Source organism: Mirounga leonina, unplaced genomic scaffold, assembly GCF_011800145.1.
Source record: "Mirounga leonina isolate KUSES-001 unplaced genomic scaffold, KU_Mleo_1.0 Mir_178, whole genome shotgun sequence".
NCBI classification, from domain to species: domain Eukaryota; kingdom Metazoa; phylum Chordata; class Mammalia; order Carnivora; family Phocidae; genus Mirounga; species Mirounga leonina.
Genome location: NW_023270464.1, coordinates 26,839,322 through 26,860,827, shown reverse-complemented (window position 1 = coordinate 26,860,827; position 21,506 = coordinate 26,839,322). Strand labels below are relative to the sequence as shown.

At 51.8% G+C, this 21,506-nt stretch overlaps 1 protein-coding gene across 1 annotated transcript; it reads left to right on the top strand.

Moving 5' to 3' along the window:
• Positions 1-1,444: 1,444 nt before the first annotated feature.
• CFAP161 (cilia and flagella associated protein 161) lies at positions 1,445-11,360 on the top strand. The gene is made up of 7 exons (XM_035024361.1): positions 1,445-1,513; positions 2,504-2,593; positions 3,154-3,386; positions 4,594-4,678; positions 8,255-8,413; positions 10,156-10,229; positions 10,806-11,360. Exons 1-7 carry the CDS (start codon positions 1,445-1,447, stop codon positions 11,023-11,025), a joined length of 930 nt encoding a protein of 309 aa, XP_034880252.1. The 3' UTR covers positions 11,026-11,360.
• Positions 11,361-21,506: the final 10,146 nt, after the last annotated feature.

The window sequence follows — 21,506 nt, the reverse complement described above, 5'->3', positions numbered from 1 at the left end:
GGTCTTACCAAATAACTGACTCCTAAGAACTCTATTAAATTACCTGGAGACCAAAGTTGCGTAATGATATTCCTGATTTTATAGGGAATATGGAAACACTTAGAGAAAGTGTGAACTTTGGAATCAGAAAATCAGGTTGAGTCTTTGTCTTGAGCAACTTTTAGCACTTTGAACTTGGAGGAGATGTTAGCTCCTTTGAGCCTCAATGTCTTAATTTATCAAATGCCGTTTCAGCGGGATACTCTGTGACTGTCTTTGTCCCACTTAGGCTTTTGAAGTGTCCTAGAACGTGTTGGTGGATGGCAGAGCTAGCGGACTCAGAGGGTGAGAGAACGTCCCATCCGTACCCAGTGCTGCAACCCGTCAGCTGAGACCCTGACCCAGCTGTCTCCCCCAGGCATCCTTCCTGATTCTCACTCCCTCACTTCCCCGAGGCAGAAACGAACCTTTCCTTGCACTCCTACGGCCCCTCATCAGCACATCTGCAAAGCCACTTGTCCCATTCTTCCTATGGCGATTTGTTTTTATGAATTACCTTCTCTTTTAGATTGGGTTTGCTGGAGGGAGGAAAGGATGTGAATCCTTCATGACTGTGCTATCTTAAGAGACACTATGCAAGGTCAACTACCAAGTGCATTCCTCAGCAGCAAGCTCCAGGTAGTCCGAAGGCAACTGCCTGTTCTTCCTAATCATAAAATACTGCTTTAAAATCGTTGGCTCCAGCATTAAAACAAAACAAAACAAAACAAAACAAAAAACCCAAAAATCCAAAACCAAAAAACGTTGGCTCCTGCATATTCTAGCTTTATCAAGAGTTCTTGCAAGCCAGAGGCTTGTCCTGTCGCATGGAGACTGGAGGAAGAGGAGGAGGGGGGAATGCTGTAAAACCCATAGAGATAGGACTGCCTCAACCCTGCAAACAGAAAGATGCTAACAGGGTAGGTTTCTCCCTTTTGAGGCACTGACGTCGTGAGTAATCCTCCCTTCCCTCTTTCCTCCATGTTACTTTGGTCTCCAAATTTCCGCATGGAGGATGCCCTGTCTTAGGGTTAAGGTGGGTCCGTTCAAAAGCTCCTCCCGGCTGTCTCAACAAGTGAGGGATACTTTACTTGCAGGGCAGTTTTCGTTTGGATTAAAAAAAAGAAAGAAGGAAAAAATGTTTTAAATGTTTAGCACCTGAGGGTTGGAGTCCGTCCACCTGCCTGCATTGCAATTAAATTCGGGGGAAATCAGGGACTCCAGGCGGAGAGGGGGCCGCCCTTACTCCCCCATCCCTCCAGCGCCCCCCACCCCCAGCCACGCGCCCCCCCCCCCCCCCCCCAGGCTCCTGGGCTGCCACTGATTGGCCAGCAGGCCCCGCACCTGGCCAATCGCTCTGGGCCGGTTGTCAAGGCGACGAGGCACGCTAACACTGCAGGTGGCGGAGGGCCGCGGAGACCGCAGGATGGCGCAGAACCTGTATGGTCCCCGAGTGCGAATGGGCAACTGGAACGAGGACATCTACCTGGAGGAGGTACGCAGGTGTGGCCGGCGCGGCTGGCCCACTCCTCAGGGACCTTCCGACCCGCCCCAGGTCCGGCCCCAAGGCGGCCGGGGCCTCCTTTCTCCCCCAGCAGACACCCAATACCTCTAACCCTCATACACATAATAGGGTCCCAGAAGGAGAGGAGAGATAGGAAGGAGCAGACAGATATTCAAAGAAATAATGGCAAATCCCACGTTTGATGAAAAAAACAGTCTACACATTCCGGCAGCTCAATGACTTCCACGTGGGATGGACAGGAGGCAAGGCCCCCCAGACCATAGTCATCCTCTAACATCCAGACCTCTAACATCCCACCCGGATCTGAACGCCCTGGGAAGTTCACCGGCAGTCCCACAAACCCAGGTCTCACACCCTGCCACTCTCTCTAGGGGTCCCTTGGTCTCCCAAACCCCGTGCCTCTCCCTTAGCGTGCCCTACCAAGTTCTCTCCATCCCTACAGACTTCAGGGTTTCAGGGGCTGAGGTCGGGGTGAGGAGGAGGCAGGCTCTATGTGAAGGCACTGCCCCCCTCCCACTCCCCCACCCCATCATACACACACCCTCCTAGGTGTCCCTGTGGTGTCCTTTTCCCTGACATTACACTCAGACAAGGCCTTGGGCCATCAGGTGTCCCATCTAGCTGGGGGTGGGGGTAGGGGTGGATAAGCAGGGGAGACCTCTGCTGGGGACACATGGCCTCCAAATGTTATTCCTGATTGTCTCTGGATGGAGTAACGGAGGATGATGTTTCTTCGTCTTTTTGTGTGTGTCTTCCTCATTTTTTCAAACATTCTACAAGGGAGTAAAAAGATTAAAATAAAGCTAAACCAATTTCCACCATTCCCATTACGCTCACGTTTCTTTTTCTCAAATTTTGCTTTTTCAGCTTGATGTGCTTCGGACCTGTAAGCTACCAGTGTCTATAAATTGAGGACTATTGTAGACTTTTTGTGTTTTCCTTCATTTTCTCTTTCACCAGGAGGTCATGAAGGACTTCTTGGAGAAGAGAGATAAGGGACAGCTTCTCATACAGAGAAACAGGAGACTCAAAGAGAATCTTTTGAGACCGGTAATTTTAAATTTAAGCACTGTTTCCAAAATTCTATCGAATTAAGTGTGAATGTATGTTAAGCAAGCAAACGTTCCATAAATGAATTATCATTTGGAAAATACCGGGTTTTTTCCCTTTAGATCTGAAAACCACAATGTTTAAAATTCCCTAAGATTTTAGAAACAGAGGAGAAATCTGCTCTTAATTATGTTTACCCACATTTTCCAAAATAAGAAATGAGCGGATCAGTACAAGAATCTGTAAAACGCCCCTTAGTTGGGTGCTCAAGACATTTCCAGGAAGTTTGAATAAATTAATAGTGGAGTCAGCTCATGTGATTTCCTTACTTCGTTTGGGATTTTGGGGGGACTTTGGCAAAGTGGGAGGGGGTTGGCAGCAGGGAAAGGAAGAAAATGAAGGACTTGAGGGAACCTGAGTTATCACAAGTCACCCGAATGCTATGACCCCTATCGAAATGGGTCCTTGACAGTGAAGGAAAGAAGGTGCATCTGGCAGTGGTCTCTGCACTGGCTGGTGAGGACGTGCATGGTTGGTTTGAAAAACTATTTAAATTGTAGATGCAGCTTTCCATAACTGAGGATGGGTACGTTCACTGTGGCGACAAAGTGATGCTTGTGAATCCTGACTACCCTGAGACAGAAGCTGATCTGTTTTTGGGCGGGGACCTGAGCCTGTGCATGACTCCGGATGAAATTAAAGCCCACCTGAGTGACGACTTAGAGGTGCCCTGTGGCCTGAGCGCAGCTCCAACCAAGATCCCCGTTGGCAGAAACACTTTTATCATTTTGAGGTAGAGAAACTTCAATTTTCAGCTCACGTTTATCATAAATATGTTTTCACTCAGAGCTTCAGGAAGCCCTGGGACTGGAGCCGTGCTGTCTGGAGGTAAAGGTGATGGGAGAGGGTCTGTGCTGGTCCCGTCTTGCCGTCTCCCCCGGGGATTACTGTTGGGGGGGCCTTTACACGCCCTTCACCTTGAACAGCAGGATCACTGCTAATTTGTGTTCAGTTATAAACACTTCATTCAAAAGTATTGGATCTAGGAAACTAAAATCATATTCTGCCTAGAAGCTGGGTTTTCCTAATAACATCTGCGGATGCTTTGAGCTCATCTGAGTGTTTTTGGTGTGCTTAATGTTGCTATTTTTAGAACAAAAATAGTTCTGTGCAAGGTGGCACTTGCACTGGGATTTGTTATTTTATAATTAATTATTTACCAAAAATGTAGTTGGGATCTTGAAATAGGCAACTAAATCCTTAGAGAACAGATACATAATAACAATGAAAAAGTATTGCTTTTACTTTGTTAATTAAATAATGATAGCAATGTTCAGATGACAAGAATATAGCCAGTCCTTTAAGTCTTCATTTTTTTTAAGATTTTATTTATTTGTCAGAGAGACAGAGCGAGCACAAGCAGGGGGAGCGGCGGGCAGAGGCAGAGGGAGAAGCAGGATCCCCACTGAGCAAGGAACCCGATGGGGGGCTTGATCCCAGGACCCCGGGATCATGACCTGAGCTGAAGGCAGGCGCTTAGCCACCTGGGCCACCCAGGCGTCCCTCCTTTAAGTCTTTAATTCAGAGTTCCTTCGAATACTGATAATTTATGTCAAGACAAATAAAAGTTGACCACAGCTTCTGTGTCCTGGAGGATTAGGAGGGAAGACTGTATTAAGTGCGTACACCTAATTAGATGTCGCTCTTTATCAGGATGTCCACACACCCGACCAGAATCCCTCAGTGGAGGATAGCATGACGTGCTCACAAAGAGGGGATGCTCCGCACGCTGGCTGTGCGAGGAGACAGGGACAGGGTGCTAGCTGGATTTGAAAACCCAAAGAAAGGACCATTTTGAAAACGTTTAGCCACTTAACCAGTTAATGTGTGTGAATATACATTATCAAGAAAACTGATGATAAACAAAATTGCCTATGCAAACAAACAGAATGTAGAACGATTCTAATAGAGTTGACATGATGCTTACTCTTCCCTGACAGTGCAGACAGAAATGCCATGGGTCAAGTCCTTAGATATGGACAGAACTTCTGCCTTGCCATAACGGGAGGATTTGAAGACAGAATGGTGAGTCATCACGGTGCATGGTGGTTTGGGGCCAGGAGTTTTTGTTTCCATGTGGGCTCATGGCCGCCTAGGGAAGCGGACCAAGGACTCTGCAGGTGCATGCTCCACCTCTGGCTTCTCGAGCCCCTGCCCGCGGCTCTCGGGCCACTTCTTTCCTTCTAGCTTTTCGAATGACAAAAATATACCCTTAGACGCTAAGGAGTAAGGGAGAAAAATCTGCAGTGCAGCTGACAGAAAGCAAAACTTTATGCCACCTTCATCTGTAAGTTAATGGTTGGATTAATTAATCATCATCTCACAGGGGTCAATGTCCCCAATGCTAGCAAGGTATGTTACCCGATAACTTTTTTTTTTTTTTAACTTGATCTTTTTCTTCCCCTTGCGGATTAGGAGGGTCACAGAACCAGATAAATTTGGGTCTAACTCTAGCTGAGATGTCTCTCTATAGGGTGGGACCTCAGATAAATCATTTAACTTTTTTGAGTCTTTCTCATCTATAAAATGGGGATTATTATACCTTACTACATGCCATATCTATCTATCTATCTATCTATCTATCTATCTATCTATCTATCTATCTATCTATCATCTATTCACTTAATCATCCAAACAAGTCTTTGAGCTAGGGACTATTTTACCCCAATTTTACTGATGGGGAAACTGAGGCACGAGGTCAGGTGATTTTGCCCCAAGTCGCTCAGCTGTCGAGTGCAGGATGGGTACCACTTACCATTTCTCACTGAATCAAAGCTTGAGGTAACATTATTACCTTTTATGCCACCAAGACAAATCAGCGTTGCCAATCAAACCCCTACATACCATAGGTGGTAAGCGCAGCCTGATTTTAAATGTAGAAATTACAGAAAATACCATATTGTTGAAAGAGGGGGAGTAAATCACTGTTGTGTTATCCAGAGATCAGCACTACTAACATTTTGGCTTATTTTCTTTTACACTCTTATTTTCCCAAAACAGATTTAAAATACAGGGAAAGTTACAAGCACTGTAACATGTAGATACACCATTTCTGGTCTCTATCTCTCTCTCTTTCTCCACCCCCCCTTCTTTTCTCTTCCCCCCAATACTGTCCTTAATTCTCCCATTTTTGTCTCCTATAAATCATCTGTCCTCTGTCTCTGTACTTACTTGTGTTTATGTATCTGTTCTTCCATAGATTATAACATTTTATCATTTTGTTGGTAATATTTCCACCCATTTTGCTACTTAGCTTTTATTATTTTAATTTTTTAAATTTTATTTTTTTGGCTACTTGGCTTTTAAAGCATAGTTGTGCTAATATATTTTTGAGTAAAATGTATCCGTGTTTTCCTTCGTAATTCCTTCCATTGCTCAGTACCCTATAAAGTCTGCTCCAGAGATACCATAAAAAGAAGAACTTGTATCGACTTCTCAGTGTCTGAAGTTTAACTTCTGCTCCTGTTTGTTCTTTATCTGCTTGAGATTTATTTTGATACAGGGTTCCGATGCAGACATGCGATTTCCCCCAAATGACTAATCAGCTGCATTTGGGTTATTTCTTGAATAAGTGTTCCTTCCCTCACTGACACGCAATGCCCCCCTTTCCATCACTACATGCTATCTCTGAGCTTCCTATTTTAGCCCTTTCAACTCAAATTGTGTATTTTTATTCTAGAATTGTACTTTACAATATAATAATATATTTTGACAGCTCATTCGGCTAGTTCTCTCTCATGACGCTTCTTTGAATTGTATTAGGAATTAACCTCTCAGTTAAATGCAATTATTTTTGCAAATCCCTCTGCCCCTGTGGGGAAAAAAATGCATGTGGCATTTTGATTGGCACTGGAAAATTACGTAAATTCACGTATTTAGGGCTTTACGACACTTCTTTTTCTGAGATGTCTCGCCATTTATTCATTTATTCTTTCTGGTTTTGTGGTTTTCTTCCCATGGATTTGACACTGATCTCGCTAAGGTTGTTCCCACGGTATCTTCCACTGTGGATGCTCCTTGTAGGGAGGCCCTTAGTCAGTTGCAACAAAAATATAAGAACACCAATGATGTTCAGACTCACCTCTGATGAAATCCCTCACTATTATTATTTCTAATGGTTTTCCAGTTGATTTTCTCATGACTTCCCGTAGATGGTGCTTTCATTCTCAAGGGATGACGATTCAATCTCTTCTCAAATTCTCTTATTTCCGTTCCTCAACTTTGAATTAGCATGCGTTTCCGGGGCAGTCACTAAAAAAAATCTGGGAATACCGGCCTTCTAGATTTGTTCCTGATTCATTATTATTTTTCTTTACATTAACAAAGCAGCGTTTGTGGTTTGAGGTAGATACTCTTTGCCATTTGAAGTCTGGGTTTTCCAGTTGCTCTGGATCTCCCCGACATTTCCCCGATCACCAAGAGTCAAGCCTAAGTGTGTCTTGGGCCTGTCCCGCTTCCCTGCCTGTGTCCAGCTCATGGTCATGCCCATGCGTCTCCCTTCATAGTACTCTTGGGCCCGTCTTTTCGTCCCCAATGCCAGGACCTCAGTCCAGGTCCCCATGGGTTGACCTCTCTTGTCTGTCCTGACTTCAGACCATGGTAGTTGCACGCTGCCAGATTGATCCTCTAGGAGCTCAGTTTGGTTAGTGCTGCTATTCACGGTGGTATTTAAGACCCTCTGTGATGTGTCCCCACGGTGGTATTTAAGACCCTCTGTGATGTGTCTGCACCGTCCCTGTCCACGTGCAGCCAGCCCCTCGGGCTCCCAGCACCACACTGCCTCCTCCTCGGAGGCTCTCCTGCGCCCCTGGGCAAGCATCCGTCCTCACCTGTGCCTGCCTGCCTGCCGCCCTTCCCCGCCCTGCTGGCCAGCCATACCTCCCAGGTGTTTACAGGTGCTTCCAGTCCCATCCTCCGTCACTCTCCTGCCTGTGAGGAAAAGCCTCGAAGAGAGTAACTCATTTCTGCCTTCCCCATAGCAAGCGCCTCATGGCACAGCTTTGCACATGAAAACCTGCAGAAACAGGCAAAAACAGCCTCCAGCTTCAGGGTGAAGGGTCAATCAGTAAAGAACTAACAAGCAACTAACGTTTCCAACTTTTCTGCAGGATGGGGTGCTTCTTGGCCCAGTTACGGGTGGCCAGATAGCTGCCGAAATAAGTCCCACGTGTGGACGTCAGCTCCAGTGGGACATGGGCCCCCTCGGGGGCACACAGCAAATGCCGGCTGTGATGGTGTGGGTTGTGAGGTCCCTTCATGCAACAAGTTTCGTGCAACACCATTTCTAAGAAGTAAAACCGTGGTCCCGGCCTGAGCCCTGAAATGGAGGATGGGGAGCAGGGACGGGATGAGGAGGAGAGAGTGGGTTTGGTACCCAAAGGAAGGCAAAGCAGTGGAGGTGATGTGGGGAGGGGGCGGGTGGCCTCAGTATTCTGAGATGACATTTCTAAAGTGGAGGAAACCTGAGTGTTTTCACTATCAGCAGGAATGGGATTTTCCAAAACTGCTTCTGAACGCGCCAGACACCCAGCCAGTCGGCCATTCACTCCCCCAGCTTCTCCGGTTCTGTGATGTAGCTCATCCGCGCACTATCCTTTTCAGCTGTATTTATCGAGTGATCACAGGACCCTGCTGAAGTCGTCGAAGAGGTCTTGGCTCCAGGAGGTGTACCTGACCGATGAGCCCTCCTACCTGAACTGTTGGCAGGCTGCCTTCCTGGACCCCCAGCTCCGCCTAGAGTACGAAGGCTTCCCGGTGCCGGTGAGCGCAGCCCGGGGGCAGCCCTTCCACGGGTCTGTACGTCGGGGCTTCTCATTGCCGTTCTCACTGCTGGGCATTTCCCCAGAGCTCAGGCCCCGCAGGACTGGAACCCCAGGCACGGTCCTCACAGCAAGGCGGGTCCGGCGGGCCAGAGGCATTGCTCTTGCTCCTGATGCAGTGAGCGGTTGTTGGAAGTCATGGGGAGAGCGTGGGATTGCAGCGGGCATGGATTGGAAGGGTTGGCTAGCGGAGGTGGCCACCCAGAAAGGGCCCCCCAGTTCCAGGCCCCAGGCATCCACCCGGCACAGTGCGCTTCTCTGCCGAGCTCTGCAGGTGGACCCGGGTTCCGCAGGGTCTCTCCTCTGGCGCGGAGGATACACACACGGTGCACACTGCTGCCCGCCCAACCCATTTGCTCTCTTGAGCAGGCCTCTGCCATGCTTTGCTCTCCTGGAAACTGCTTCCCATCTCCATGATTTCAACCTTCAGCTTCACAGTCTCTTTCTCCGTGAAACAGGGGTGATGACAGTATCTGCCTGATGAGGTTTGGTCCGTGCGTTCGCTGTGCTCACTAGAACAGTGCCTGGCTCCCAGCGGCTCCCAAGCGTGAGCCTGGTTGTCGTGGTCGTGGCCAGGCTTGTGGGAAAGCACTGGGCCGGCCCAGCAGCTCTGTCCCCTCTACTTGCTCAGGCCTCACGTGCACACAACTGTCGCTTGCACCCTGGGAGCCTCAGCCCTGTCCTCGCCTCCTTGCGGCACTGTGCCCTCCAGCCAGAGCCGCCGGGAGCAGCTGGGGTTGGAGAAGCGAGCTCCCCCCTTGCTGCCGCGGGCCAGGAGGCACACGGAGGGGGCGTCCCGGAATTTGGGCTTTGGTGGGGGGATTCAGGGAGCTTCCCAGGAAGCAGCATTCTGCTCTGGATGCCGTCAGGAAGTGGGAGTAATTCGGGGACGGGCCTCTCAGCTCACCTGAGCTGGGGGGCGGGGGCCCGAGCGAGGCTCCCGCTGTCCTTAGTCAGGACGCAGCTTCCGCTCACATTAGCCGGGAGGGGCAGGGGTCGGGTGGTCTGCCGCTTGGACGAGGCGCACGTTTAGTCTGTGTTTGGAGGCGATCACAGAGCGGTCTTCCTTCTGCTCTGACCCTTCGTGGGTGCAGGGTGGCCTGGTCTGATGTGGGCATCCTCTGATGCCGAGTAAGTCCCACCGGAGTGAGCGAGGGCTTTGTTCTTCCTCACACAGTGTTTAGCTTCCATGAGCCAGGAGTTTGAAAGACTATGTATTTTTTTCCTGATTATAAACAATATATATGCTCACTGAAGGAAAAATCAGAAAAGCACAACAAATAATATGCAAATAACCGGTAATTCATCCCACCTTCCAGAGAAAGCTGCTGATGTTTATCATCTCTTTTTCCATGCATGTCTTTTTATTTTATTTAATTTTAAATTCTTTTAACAAAATAGGACATCAGCAATATCCTTATCTTCTCCACCACTGATTATATCTCACGTTGTGAAGGATCTTCTCCAGTGTGGCTCTGAGTGATTCTAGAATGTTCCATCCTGTGTGCACCTGCAACGCTCTATGTAACCAATCCCTTATGGTTTGGCTTCTAGGTTATTCTATCTCTCTATTTTTTTTTAACTACGTTTAAACGAATATATAGTGTATTTCCAAATGTTTGCCTTTAGTAATTGGAGGCCTTAGTTCATAATGCAAATAACACGCTCTCTTCATCTTCAAAGGCAAATGCAAAAGTTCTCATCAGTCACTGCCACACAAACCGGGGACTGGCAGCCCACCGATACCTATTCTTAAGGTACATGTTGCTTGGTTCAGCAAGATGCCATGAATAGGGGAGAGGGATGTATCTATAAGCAAAGAAGCTCAATTGACTTATTTTTATCTATTTATTTATTTTGGTGGGGGAGGGGCAGAGGGAGAGGCAGAGAAAGAATCTCAAGGAGACTCCATGCCCAGCACAGAGCCCTACATGGGGCTCGATCTCACGACCTTGAGACCATGACCTGAGCTGAAATCAAGAGTCAGACGCTTAACTGAATGAGCCACCCAGGTGCCCCAAGCAGCTCGATTCAAAGAGTGTGGCCACACACACAAGAAGTCCTTTGATGATGAAGTGTTGTCACAAAGGACTCGATGGTGTGACAAATCCTACCCGAGGCCCTCATGTCCCACAAGTTCGTCCCGGACAAGAGGATTTTAGCTATAATGGGACCCTTTGCTCCTCATCATTGCCCGAGCAGGGTCAAACATCCGGCAAGCAAGCTCACCCTCCCCGAGCCCGAGTCTGGGGCTTGGGGTGCGGGGCGGACAGAGTTACTCACCCAGAGCCGCTCCTCCGTTTCCAACCAGTGTCCGTTCTTTCTTGCCCCAGTACCTATTTTGGAAAGGAAGTGGAGGTGGCTGCTCACACACATCTGGATTCACACAGAGTGGAAAAGCCGAGGAACCATTGGATGTTGGTGACTGGGAACCCCCGGAAAGACTCGTCCACCATGTTGGACGTGGTGCCCAAGCCTCTGGCAGAGGACGCCCGAGCCCTGGAGAGGGACACCCGAACCCCAGAACAGGGCGCAGACCCCGGGGCTCAGTGACCCCAGGCGCGCGCGCTCAAAAAACCTAGCTTTGCCAGGTCGTGCCCCAAGCTATTTTTAAGCAAGGCATAGAAGTACCTGAACACTATGTTAAAACAAAGGCTATATGGAGATTATTGAATTTGTGGTGGGGGCCTGGGACACAGGACAAACTGGCTCTAAGAAGCAGCTCCTAAGTGGTATTTGAAGGTGACAGATGATATTCCTTTGTTGATTATTAATTCCTGAAGAACTTTAGATCCTATTTAGCAGTGGCTTCTACAAGCTATCAGACCACATGGGATTCCTTTCACTCCCCCCCCCACCGCCCTTCTCCCCACCACGTGGTGTACTAAGAAATCAACAATGTGTAGCTGTGAGCTGTAGCTTGACCTTGGAGCTAAATGTCTTCCCCCTTGTATGTTTGCTTCTACCTCTGACTTAGGGGGGGTCAGGACCTCTACCTGACTGGTCACACTATTGAGTAATGATTTTCAAAGGGCGCAATCTCTTTAATCCTTGAAATGGGCACATTAGCCGCGGCACCTATGTGATCATAAAGTTCCTGACAAAATAAATATGTATCTTTCCATGTATTTGCTCATCTTCATTCTTTGTGGCGTCCCCGTGACTTGTAAGGTAAGGAGTTCTCGTAGGATGGAGAGTCCCCCAGCCCTGCAGGTAAAGCTGAGTCGTATGGCTGTCTCTCACGTAAAAACACCAAGAGGGGCGCCTGGGTGGCTCAGTCGTTGAGCATCTGCCTTCAGCTCAGGTCATGATCCCAGGGTCCTCCTCCAGAGATTTTCACTTAAGTGCCAGGGGGCTGAGGTAACAATGTTCTTGAAAACTCACTGTTTTATTTTCCTGTACAGCCTGGGCTGAGCACCGCTGGCCGGCGAGCAGAGCTGGGTTTGCCTGGGTGTCTCCTAAGGGCGAAACCAGGACTGGGAGTAGGTTGGTGGGGGCTGCATCTGGGGAAAGGCGTTCTTCAACAGGTCAAGCTATCTGCAAGCATCTGGACCAATTCTGGCACGTTCTTGCTCCTGCCGTAAAAGGGGCCCACAGAAAGCTTCCAGACACCAGGACTCACGTTCCTGCCTTGAGCCATGCGTCGGTGGTATCTTGAGAACCACCACAGGGTTTTAGTGCCAGGACTATTGGCCAAGTTTGCATGACTGCAGTTACCGTCAATAATGGTTGGATGTACGGCAAAGCACAGTCGTTTGAATGCAGAGAGACGTTAAACTCCGAAAAAGGCATCCCTGCGCATCTTAGTGTAGATGAAAGACACCCAGCAGCTGGGAAACTGGCATGACTGAATTCGGGCCCCCCGTTACCTCGTGCTGTCACATCGGACCACTGCCCTGGGTCTGTCGAGCACATTACAAAATTATCAGTTTCCGTACTGAACCTCACTATTCTCCGGGCTTAGACCGGATATAGTTCATTGCCGTACCCCATTTCTTGAGAAGTACCTGTTGCGTGAATAAAGGGATGAGCAGGGGAATGAGTCCAAACCTTTTGCAGAGGTAGCAGCAGGCTTGTACAATGAAGTGATCTTTTTTTTTTTTATTCTTATGTTAATCCCCATACATTACATCATTAGTTTTAGATGAAGTGTTCCATGATTCATTGTTTGTGCATAACACCCAGTGCTCCATGCAGAATGTGCCCTCCTCAATACCCACCACCAGGCTAACCCATCCTCCCACCCCCCTCCCCTCTAGAACCCTCAGTTTGTTTTTCAGAGTCCATCGTCTCTCATGGTTCGTCTACCCCTCCGATTTCCCCCACTTCATTCTTCCCCTCCCGCTACCTTCTTCTTCTTCTTCTTTTTTTTTTTTTTAACATATATTGCATTATTTGTTTCAGAGGTACAGATCTGAGATTCAACAGTCTTGCACAATTCACAGCGCTTACCAGAGCACACACCCTCCCCAGTGTCTATCACCCAGTCACCCCATCCCTCCCACCCCACCCGCCACTCCAGCAACCCTCAGTTTGTTTCCTGAGATTAAGAATTCCTCATATCAGTGAGGTCATATGATACATGTCTTTCTCTGTTTGACTTATTTCGCTCAGCATAATACCCTCCAGTTCCATCCACGTCGTTGCAAATGGCAAGATCTCATTCCTTTTGATGGCTGCATAATATTCCTACAATGAAGTGATCTGCTCAAGATCACACAGCTCCTACCTAGCAGGGTGGGGCAGGAGCTGGTCAGGTCCTTTAGACCCTCCTCCTCGCCAAAGTAGAGGACCTGGTACTCTCAGGTGCTTGGTCCAGATAATTCTTTGTTGCGGGGGGCTGTCCTGTGCACTGTAAGACATTTTACAGCATCCCTGGCCTCGGCCCACTGGATGACGGCGGCACTCCTCCACTTGGTGATAACTAGGAATGTCTCCAGACATGGCTAAACGTCCACTGGGAGCACAAAAGGCATTTTGGGCACCCCTAGATCTTTTAGATGTTTATTTCCCATCTCCAGAGGATGCTATAAAGGGGTCTTTCTTCTATTTATGTATGTTTTTTCTATAGAGGACACATTATGTGCTTTTAAGGTAATTTCCAGGTATAGGAATAATCTGCTTTTAGCATCTGATCTGGGCTTCGGTGGAAACCTAGAATTTTGTGCAGAGTGGCCCCCAGGACAAGGTTGATCTGGACGTGGTTACAGGGCCCAGAAGGCACACAGCATCTCAGTAGTGGCCTCCAGGGTGGGGGACACACAAAGAGATGTGAGAAGAAAAGCTTAGAACGTCTATGTGTATCATTATCTTATCCTTTAAAACGCGTTAATGTGTGTTTTCCACTGTTCAAAATGTTAGTTTTTAAATGTACATAATAGTTCAATGGGCATGGGTAAAATTTTTCAATGCACATATGTAAGTGTGTCCACGTGTCTAGGTAGTGCTTAAAACTTACCGTGGAGGGTTTACAGTGACAGTTGCTGGGGCTGGGTGCTGTGCGTGCTTGGTTTTTATACAGAAAATGCCTGAGAGTCACTGATGTTCCCTAGCTTTGCCCCAAGTCGAGGACTGCAGGCTCCCCTGGCCCCAGGACTCTCCTGCTCACCTGAACAAGGTCTGTGGATCGCACCCTGAGTGTCTGCTCTCTTGCCGGGGCGGTGGACACGGTGAGGACTGAGACCAAGACCCTGCAGTGAGGGGCGGCGGGGAGACGGCCAGCATGCTCGTGCGCAGAGTGCTCCAGGCCGCGGAGGACGTGGAGGAGCAGGGCGCTCCCTCACGCCCAGGGACCAGATGACACTGGAGCAGGAATATGGAGAAGACCCCGCAGTGTCCCCGGAGTGCGGCCTTTGGAGCTGTGCCCGGAAGCGGGGACTTAGCAAGAGGCCGGTTGCTGTGGGCTGTGTTTATAGCTGATGCTCGACAGTTACCCAGCAGGGATGCACTGGCAGGTAAAGCGGCGTAATATCTCCAGGCTGCTTGGAAACTGGCTACTGACCCAAGTCCCAGAGGCGCCCCTGGCCACCGTAGCGTCCCCCTGGAGGGACCCCTGCCCTTCACTACAGTCCAGCCACTGAAGAGTTAACGTCCGGCTCCTCAAGGGGCCTTCAGGACACCGTGGTTAGAGTCTGTTTGTTTTGGTTGGTGCCCACTGACATTCAGGAAAAACCGGGAGGGTCGTCCAATGTTTTGAATATCCTGCTGGCCGTGTGTAACAAATTACTGAATTTGAATTTTATCTTGAAAAGTGATAGCCTTTGAAAGAGTTTGAGGAGGAAAGTGGCATGACTTTGCTTTAGAGAGATTATTATGGAAGCGGCAGGGATGTAGAGGGGTCCTGGGGGGAGAGATGAGGCTCTGAACTAAGGCAGTGTCAGGACGCATGGATGAGAGACACATCCAGGGCGGAGGGAGGGGGAGGGAGAGAGAGAGAGAGATGACTCTGTACCTGGTGGATTAAGGCCAAAAGAGGACAAGAAGGTGGACCCCAGGTCTGGAGAGGGTGCCAATCCTGGAGAGTCAGAACACAGGAGGGTGAGCGGCTGTGCGGGGAAGTTGAGGTGGTGCCCGGGGATATCTGGTCCGGAGTGGAAGCTGCTTTCCGTGGATGCACCAGCATCCCAGCTACGGTGTCTTCCTGGGCCCAGTGCGGCCATCATCGGCTGGATGGTTGGCCCCACCGAACCCGAGCCAAGTGCTTGGCAGCAAACACAACTTTAGGATTGATGGTGCCTTTAACTCCCTGGCAGGGCGACCATGGAGGAGCCCGACAGCCCAGTGGCTAGGACTGGCCACTTCCTGGCTGTGAGAAGGTCACCTTCCTGAGAATCGGGGTACCATCTGTGAAGCAGGCAGTCAGGGCAGCTCTGGATGCGCCCGGTTATGAGGCAGCAGGTGCTCTGTGTGGGCGTGCCCCCCTTCCCCCTCTGCCCTCCTGTGCAAATTTAGCTAAGTGTGTGTCTGAGCCACGGAGTGATCTTGTCTCTGTCACCACGCTTGGTCCCAAGCCCGGACTTCATTCCCGCTCACGGCAGATCTTTGTGCATTCAGTCGAATCCAACAGAGCTCACTGACTGGTTTACACCAGGTGCTGAGCTGGACCCAGGGGGATCGGGTGGGGAATAAACACCTTCCTACCTGCAGATCCTCAGCTGGGGACATGCTGCTTTACGAGAGGAAGAGCGGTTTCTCCTGTTGATAAGAGGCAGCAACAACGGGATTCTCTGCAAAACCCCAGCATAAGCCGAAGCCACTGCCTTGGGGAAATGCAGGATGTGCCTGACCAGCCGACAGGGGCTGACGTGGGCTGGGACGCGGCTAAGAGAGGGTCAGAGGGGCATAAGACACGGAAGGGGGAAGGCCAGAGTGTGGAAGTTTGCGTTTCATTCAGCAGGTGGGCGAGGAGTCACCATGCGGTCTTGAGCAGGAAGGGGGCAGATGGGCCCAGAACGGAAGGCTTCCCGGGGTGGGAGAGGTACAGGGGGAGTAAAGGTCATTTCTGAGTTGGTCATTTCCCAGTCGGCGAGAGTCTCCGGAGGCCTGAGCTTGGGGACCGCAGAGCCAGCGCTCCAGCGGGCTCTAGCAGACGATTTCATTTTTTTCTACTATCCCTTCACCAAAGGCAAAACTAGTAGAAACATTGTTTTCTCCATCCCTAACTTCTTGCTTTCACCTGGAGCTTTTTAAAAGGGAAACAGCTGTTTCATTTGCAAGCATAACCATTTAGAATCATTAATTGATTTGATAATAACTCAACCTAAATTCAGTTATCGTGGGAGCATGGCATAAGGAGAGCCTGGCTGCATTCCTGGGAGGAAACCATGTTGTAGGAAGGACAGGTGGGCTCTTATGTGAAGAAACTTCTAGTGCAAGAGAGTATCCACTAAGCATCCCAGAACATGTTTGGATGAAGACTGGGGGGCCGTGTTCTCTCCCTCTGACTGGAAGGCAGCTGGGACCACAGCCGCCTGGGCCTCCCCCGGTCCTCTTACAGGTGGGGGGATGGACCCAGAGCAGAGAAGGACCACGGCCCAGGGGCGGGGAGGGCGAGGCAGGGCAGCCCCCGAGATCCGACTCTGGGTGCCAATGACCAAGGAGGACAGGTCTGGGCTGCTGAGTTTCACAATGGCCCCGAGGGGAGCCAGCTGGGGCGGGAGTCCAGGGAGCTGCTAGTTTCCTGGGAGAGACCAGCTTCCCCTCCGGAGCTTCAGTCTTGCAGTTTTCCCAAGTGGCCACAAGGGGTCAATGCGAAAAAACGCAGAGGAATCCATGCCCAGCAATTGCTCAACCGTTGAGCTAAATTTCAAAACAGGGAGTTTCCAGTTTTAAAAATGCACATTTTAAGAGGGGGAAAAAACCATAAAAGCGCTGTAGTTGGGGTATCAGTTCAATTCCTTCCCAACGGCGCACGGGACATCTGCATCCCGAGGGGTCCTGCCCAGGGCACAGCCCCTCTGGGACTCCTGGCAGACATCCCCTCCCAAGTCTGGAGTTCTCCCCAGGACACTGGACTCTGAACCCAGGCCCGGGGACTCTGGGCTCCGAAGCCTCCCTAAGTGATGGCAGCGTGATGTCTGAGCAGATCTGAGGCCTCGCTGCTCCTTTCCACCCTCGCCCGAGCTCTGGGGCCAAGGTTCTGGTGCCAAGCCCTGGCTTCTTCTGCTGGGTTATTGACTTCCTCTTCGTGTTGTTTAGAAGGTCAAATGCAATGAGATAAGGCAGGTGAGAGAGGCAGGAGGGCATCATGGTTCTAGGCCTGACTCTGGGGCCCAACAGCTCCATGGGGACCCTGAGCTCCTGGCATGGGTCGTCTCACTCCATGTGCACAGTGAGCCCGTGAGACAGGTGATTTGGGGGCCCCATCTTTACCCTGTGAGCCGAGGGAGGCTCGAAGGGGTGTGGTGACTTCCACGGTCCCACGGCTAGATGGCGACCAGGGTTCTCATGGAGCTGTCGGCACCAGAAGCTTGGTCCTAGTAAGACTGGAAATCCAGGGCGCTTGGGTGGCTCAGTTGGTTAAGCGACTGCCTTCGTCTCAGGTCATGATCCTGGAGTCCCGGGATCGAGTCCCGCATCGGGCTCCCCGCTCGGCGCGGAGTCTGCTTCTCCCTGTGACCTTCCCCCCTCTCATGCTCTCTCTCACTCTCTCAAATAAATGAACAAATAAAATCTTAAAAAAAAAAAAAAAAAAAGACTGGAAATCCATCCATTTGACAGTGCGTATGGGGAGCGACCACAGGTATGCATTCAAGTTCTACGCTCAGACCTCTTCAAATGTGCGTGTGCGTGTGTGTGTCTATCTGTGGCCGGGCACGACTGAATGAATGGGAGGGAGGGTGCAAGGAGATCCTCTTCGCTCTGGAGCTGTCCAGTCCCGGGCAGCGGGGACCAGTGACAGGAACCATGGAGAAGGACTGCAAGTTGCAAGGAGCCCATGGTGGGACCATAGGCAGCTCTCTTCTGAAAAGGCTCAGCTCTCTGAGCACCTGCACGCTGCGTTGGCACACCAGGGGCTCCACCCCGCCGCATCCTGCAAGCCCGGACTGATGGTGCGGGGGTTCGTCCTGGGTACCAGCTCTGTTGATCAGTAGGGGCTTTCTGGAGCCCTGTGCCAAGTGAGATTGGGATTGTGCCCAGTCCGGTGGAGAGAGCTTAGAGATGCCCCTGTGTATCCATGAGAGGGCCAGGGGCCATATTTTAGTTAGTTGGGTCCCAAGCCTGCGCTTTCTGAAAGACCCCAGTTCTTGCAGCTTCTCCGGCTCCGTAGGGGGGCCAGGCTGCCCAGCACTGGGGTTCTGGGCTCTGTCTGGGAGCTCAGTACAGCGGGCAGACCCACCTAGGGCTCCACTCCAGAACGCTGGCACCGCGCGCTCCATGCTCTAACTCACCGCGGGCAAGGCGCACAGGAACACCATCTCCTCCCCAGAGCGAGTGGGCATGGTGTCTCCTCTGGCTGTCCCCAGCTGCTGGGCAAGAGCCTCCTCCCTTCCGCCCGCCCTGCAGTGTCTCTGGGCTGTGTTATTGTTGGCTGACGTGAGCAAGGTTGAACATCTGCCAAACATCTGCTCATGTCTCCTGAATGTGCTCCCAGACGGGCAGGAAGCAGCACCACCCTCGAACTGAAGCGCCAGGGCCTGCTGCCACCCCCCACCCAGGACACGGCCTGGCTCGCTGGGGGCTGGTGGGATCCCCCAAACTGAGAGATCATCTCCTCGGGGCGGGGGAGCCGGGGCGGTGGCAGGAGAGGCCTCTTGGCTGCACATCCTTCCCATCTTCCCCAGAAGGGCCATGGCGACGTGTCAGGGCCATGCAGCAGAGCAGAGGCCTGTGGGAGATGGCTGGGGGTGGAAAGCAGGTGGTGTTAGAGCCCCTCCATGCCGCCCGGGTGGCCGTGGCCATGGGGCCTGCCTTAGTCTGGGATCCTCAGGAAGTAGACCCTGTGACAATGGGAATGCAAGCAGCTTATTTGACTGAGTATATCGGGGCTGCTGTGAGGAAGGGAAGGAGGAAGGTCAGGAAAAGTGCCTGATTAAGCAGGGGATGGACACAGAGAGCACGTGGGACCCCATCCCAGCGAGGAAACTGGAAGACAGGGTGAGCCTCAGGCACTCGCCTGAGGGGTGAGCACGGACCCTCACCCCCACCTGCCACCGACGGAGGGCAGCTCTGGGCATCGGCTGCCTGGCTCCCGGCTTCCTGGCCCCAGACGTGGAGTGGGCGGGGAGGAAGCCTCAGGTGCTTGCAGTCGGGACACAGAGGGACCGTGGCCAGGATGCGACAGTCCACGCCACAAGGGGAAAGGCTATCTGAAGGAGAATTAAGGGTGTTGGCATATGGGCAGTTCCCCCCCCCATTCTCGCTCTCTTGACCCCCTTCTCCAGGAGCCCATCCCTGCCGGCTCTGCCTCCCTCATCTGGTCTCTGTCATCCTCCCTCCCCCTCTCCCTTCCTACCCGCCCTCTCCTCCTCTGGTTTCCCACGTGGTCCTAGCCCCGAACAAGCCAGGGATGGAATCATTCCCTCTCCCTTCATCCTATCCTGGGGGCTCGTTCCTTCCCGACCCCTGGATGAATACTCTGCTGTCCCTACGGCGGGAAAGTGTCCTTTGGCCATTTCACGTTGCTGAACGCTTGAACACAGACTCCGTTCAGCAGGTGCCATGTGAATTTCCCCTGTAATACCCAGTCCCTGACAGGCTGCAGAGGTGAGCCTCCCCTCCTGCTCTGTGCCCGGCTCCATGCCGGCAGGACGCCCTGGTGCGTCCTCTCCTCCATCTTACCGAGGGCGGTGTCGAACTTTTGGGTTTCAACTCAGGGGGAGAAAAGGGTTTCAGGACAGTGGGACGATCTCTTCCTGACAGGCACTGCAGGGAGACCTTGCTTCTGGGTTCTCTGGCCTTGACAGATGGCCAAGGTGACGGTCTGCCTTGAGGGTTTTGCTGAGTTTTTGAGGTATCTCCCACTCCTGGGGTCTTACCTAGACTCTCCTGTTGAAGGAGATGTGTCCTGCCTCCAACCCAAGGCTTGCTCTCAGCCCCTATCATCCCCCATGCTTCGGGGTTCCTCCTGCCGGGGTCTGCTTACTCTTCCGGGACACCCTCTCAAGTGATCCCACATCCTGTCTCAGGCACGGTTCCCATCTGGTCCACAGGCATCATGGATTCTTTGAGTCCTATCGGATCTGGGAGTGCAGACCTAGCCCAGTGCAGTTACCTCTCTTTTAGCATCAAGGCAGGTAGGTGCTTTCTCCTCAAACCCCTCCCCTGCCTAGCACCCCAGCACATGGACACCAGGCTAACTCCCTGGTCCTGTGAGGGGCCGCCGTGGGCTGCTCACTGCAGGGTCCCTAACGAGCAGCCCAGTGCCTGGCATCTAGCTAATGCTCAGCACGTGTTTGTTGAGTGGCCGAATGAGTCCTTCAGGCTTGGCAAGGCCCCAGCCTGGTCCAGGAGGTTCTCTCCGGGGTGTGCTGACCGAGCAGGACGCTTGCACGAGGACCTCGGAGGAATCTTCCATTGAGGCTGGTGTTGGGGCCAGGTCCAGCTGCCCACCTCCTCTGCAGTGTTTGATGGATCGTCATACTTGGTGCGGGGGAGGGAGGGAGCGCGAAGGCCTGGACCAGCAGCCCTGAGTCTGTGGCAGGGAAGGAGCCACTGGGAGAGCTTGAAGCGCGGAGCTCGGGGTCTGAGGCTCAGCTGTGCTTCTGCCCTGGGGCCCTGCGCACTCGGGTACCGGGACGAGCGGGCTGCCGGGCGACCGTCTTCATTCCTTGCTCGGCTCAGTGTTCCTTTGACGCTCCTGTGCAAGTCTCGCTTTTCGGAGAGCGGAGTTTCCCTCCAATCACTCCCTCTTCGCCTCTCTTTCGTGCCACGTCTTCCTCCATCCCCCGGGCTTTCTGGTTCCCATTCTACAGTTTGCCAAGGACATGGAGTTTCAAAGAAAGCCTTTGGACGGGATGGTGTCGATGTGGGGGGGCGGCTGACAGCCACGGCTTGGATCCTAGCGTATTCTGCAGAAGGCAGCCTGCGCTTTCAAATGAAGCCTGATGGGAGCCCGACTAATTGATATGCATATGTTGGAAAAATTGGGGGCCAAGTGGCTGTTTCGATCAAATGGTTTCATTCTGAGGTCTGTTCAGGTCCTCATTCATTCATCGAGCCCCTGGCTGTGGTGCAGGTTTCGGGATACAAGGGCCAGCTTGGCTGACGTATGCCTTTTAGACCTGCGTGTGGTCCTCACCACATGCGTGTGCACCGGGCGGAGGAGGGAGCTCTCGTTCCCCACGCGTGACTCCTCGTGCGGCCACGCCCCCCTGGCTCTGGTGGGCGCCTCGCTTCACACCCCGCCGGCCGCCCACCGCGTGCGTGTTGTGTTCCACTCTTGCTGGTCCCGATGCCTACCTTCAATCTTGGTTCCTATCCACAAGGATTCTGAACTTCCCTGCCTTCTTGTCCCTCCCGAGGGTCTCCCTGCTCTCCTATGTGTCCCTCCCCAGGATCTCCCTGCCTTCATATGTGTCCCTCCCCAGGATCTC

What these genes read in the sequence shown, in the direction of transcription:
- CFAP161 (XM_035024361.1), top strand. Translation starts at nt 1,445, where the DNA reads ATGGCGCAGAACCTGTATGGTCCCCGAGTGCGAATGGGCAACTGGAAC. An exon ending in GAGGATTTGAAGACAGAATG is followed by an intron (nt 4,679 to 8,254) that starts GTGAGTCATCAC and finishes TATCCTTTTCAG; the next exon opens with CTGTATTTATCGAGTGATCA. An exon ending in ACGAAGGCTTCCCGGTGCCG is followed by an intron (nt 8,414 to 10,155) that starts GTGAGCGCAGCC and finishes TCATCTTCAAAG; the next exon opens with GCAAATGCAAAAGTTCTCAT.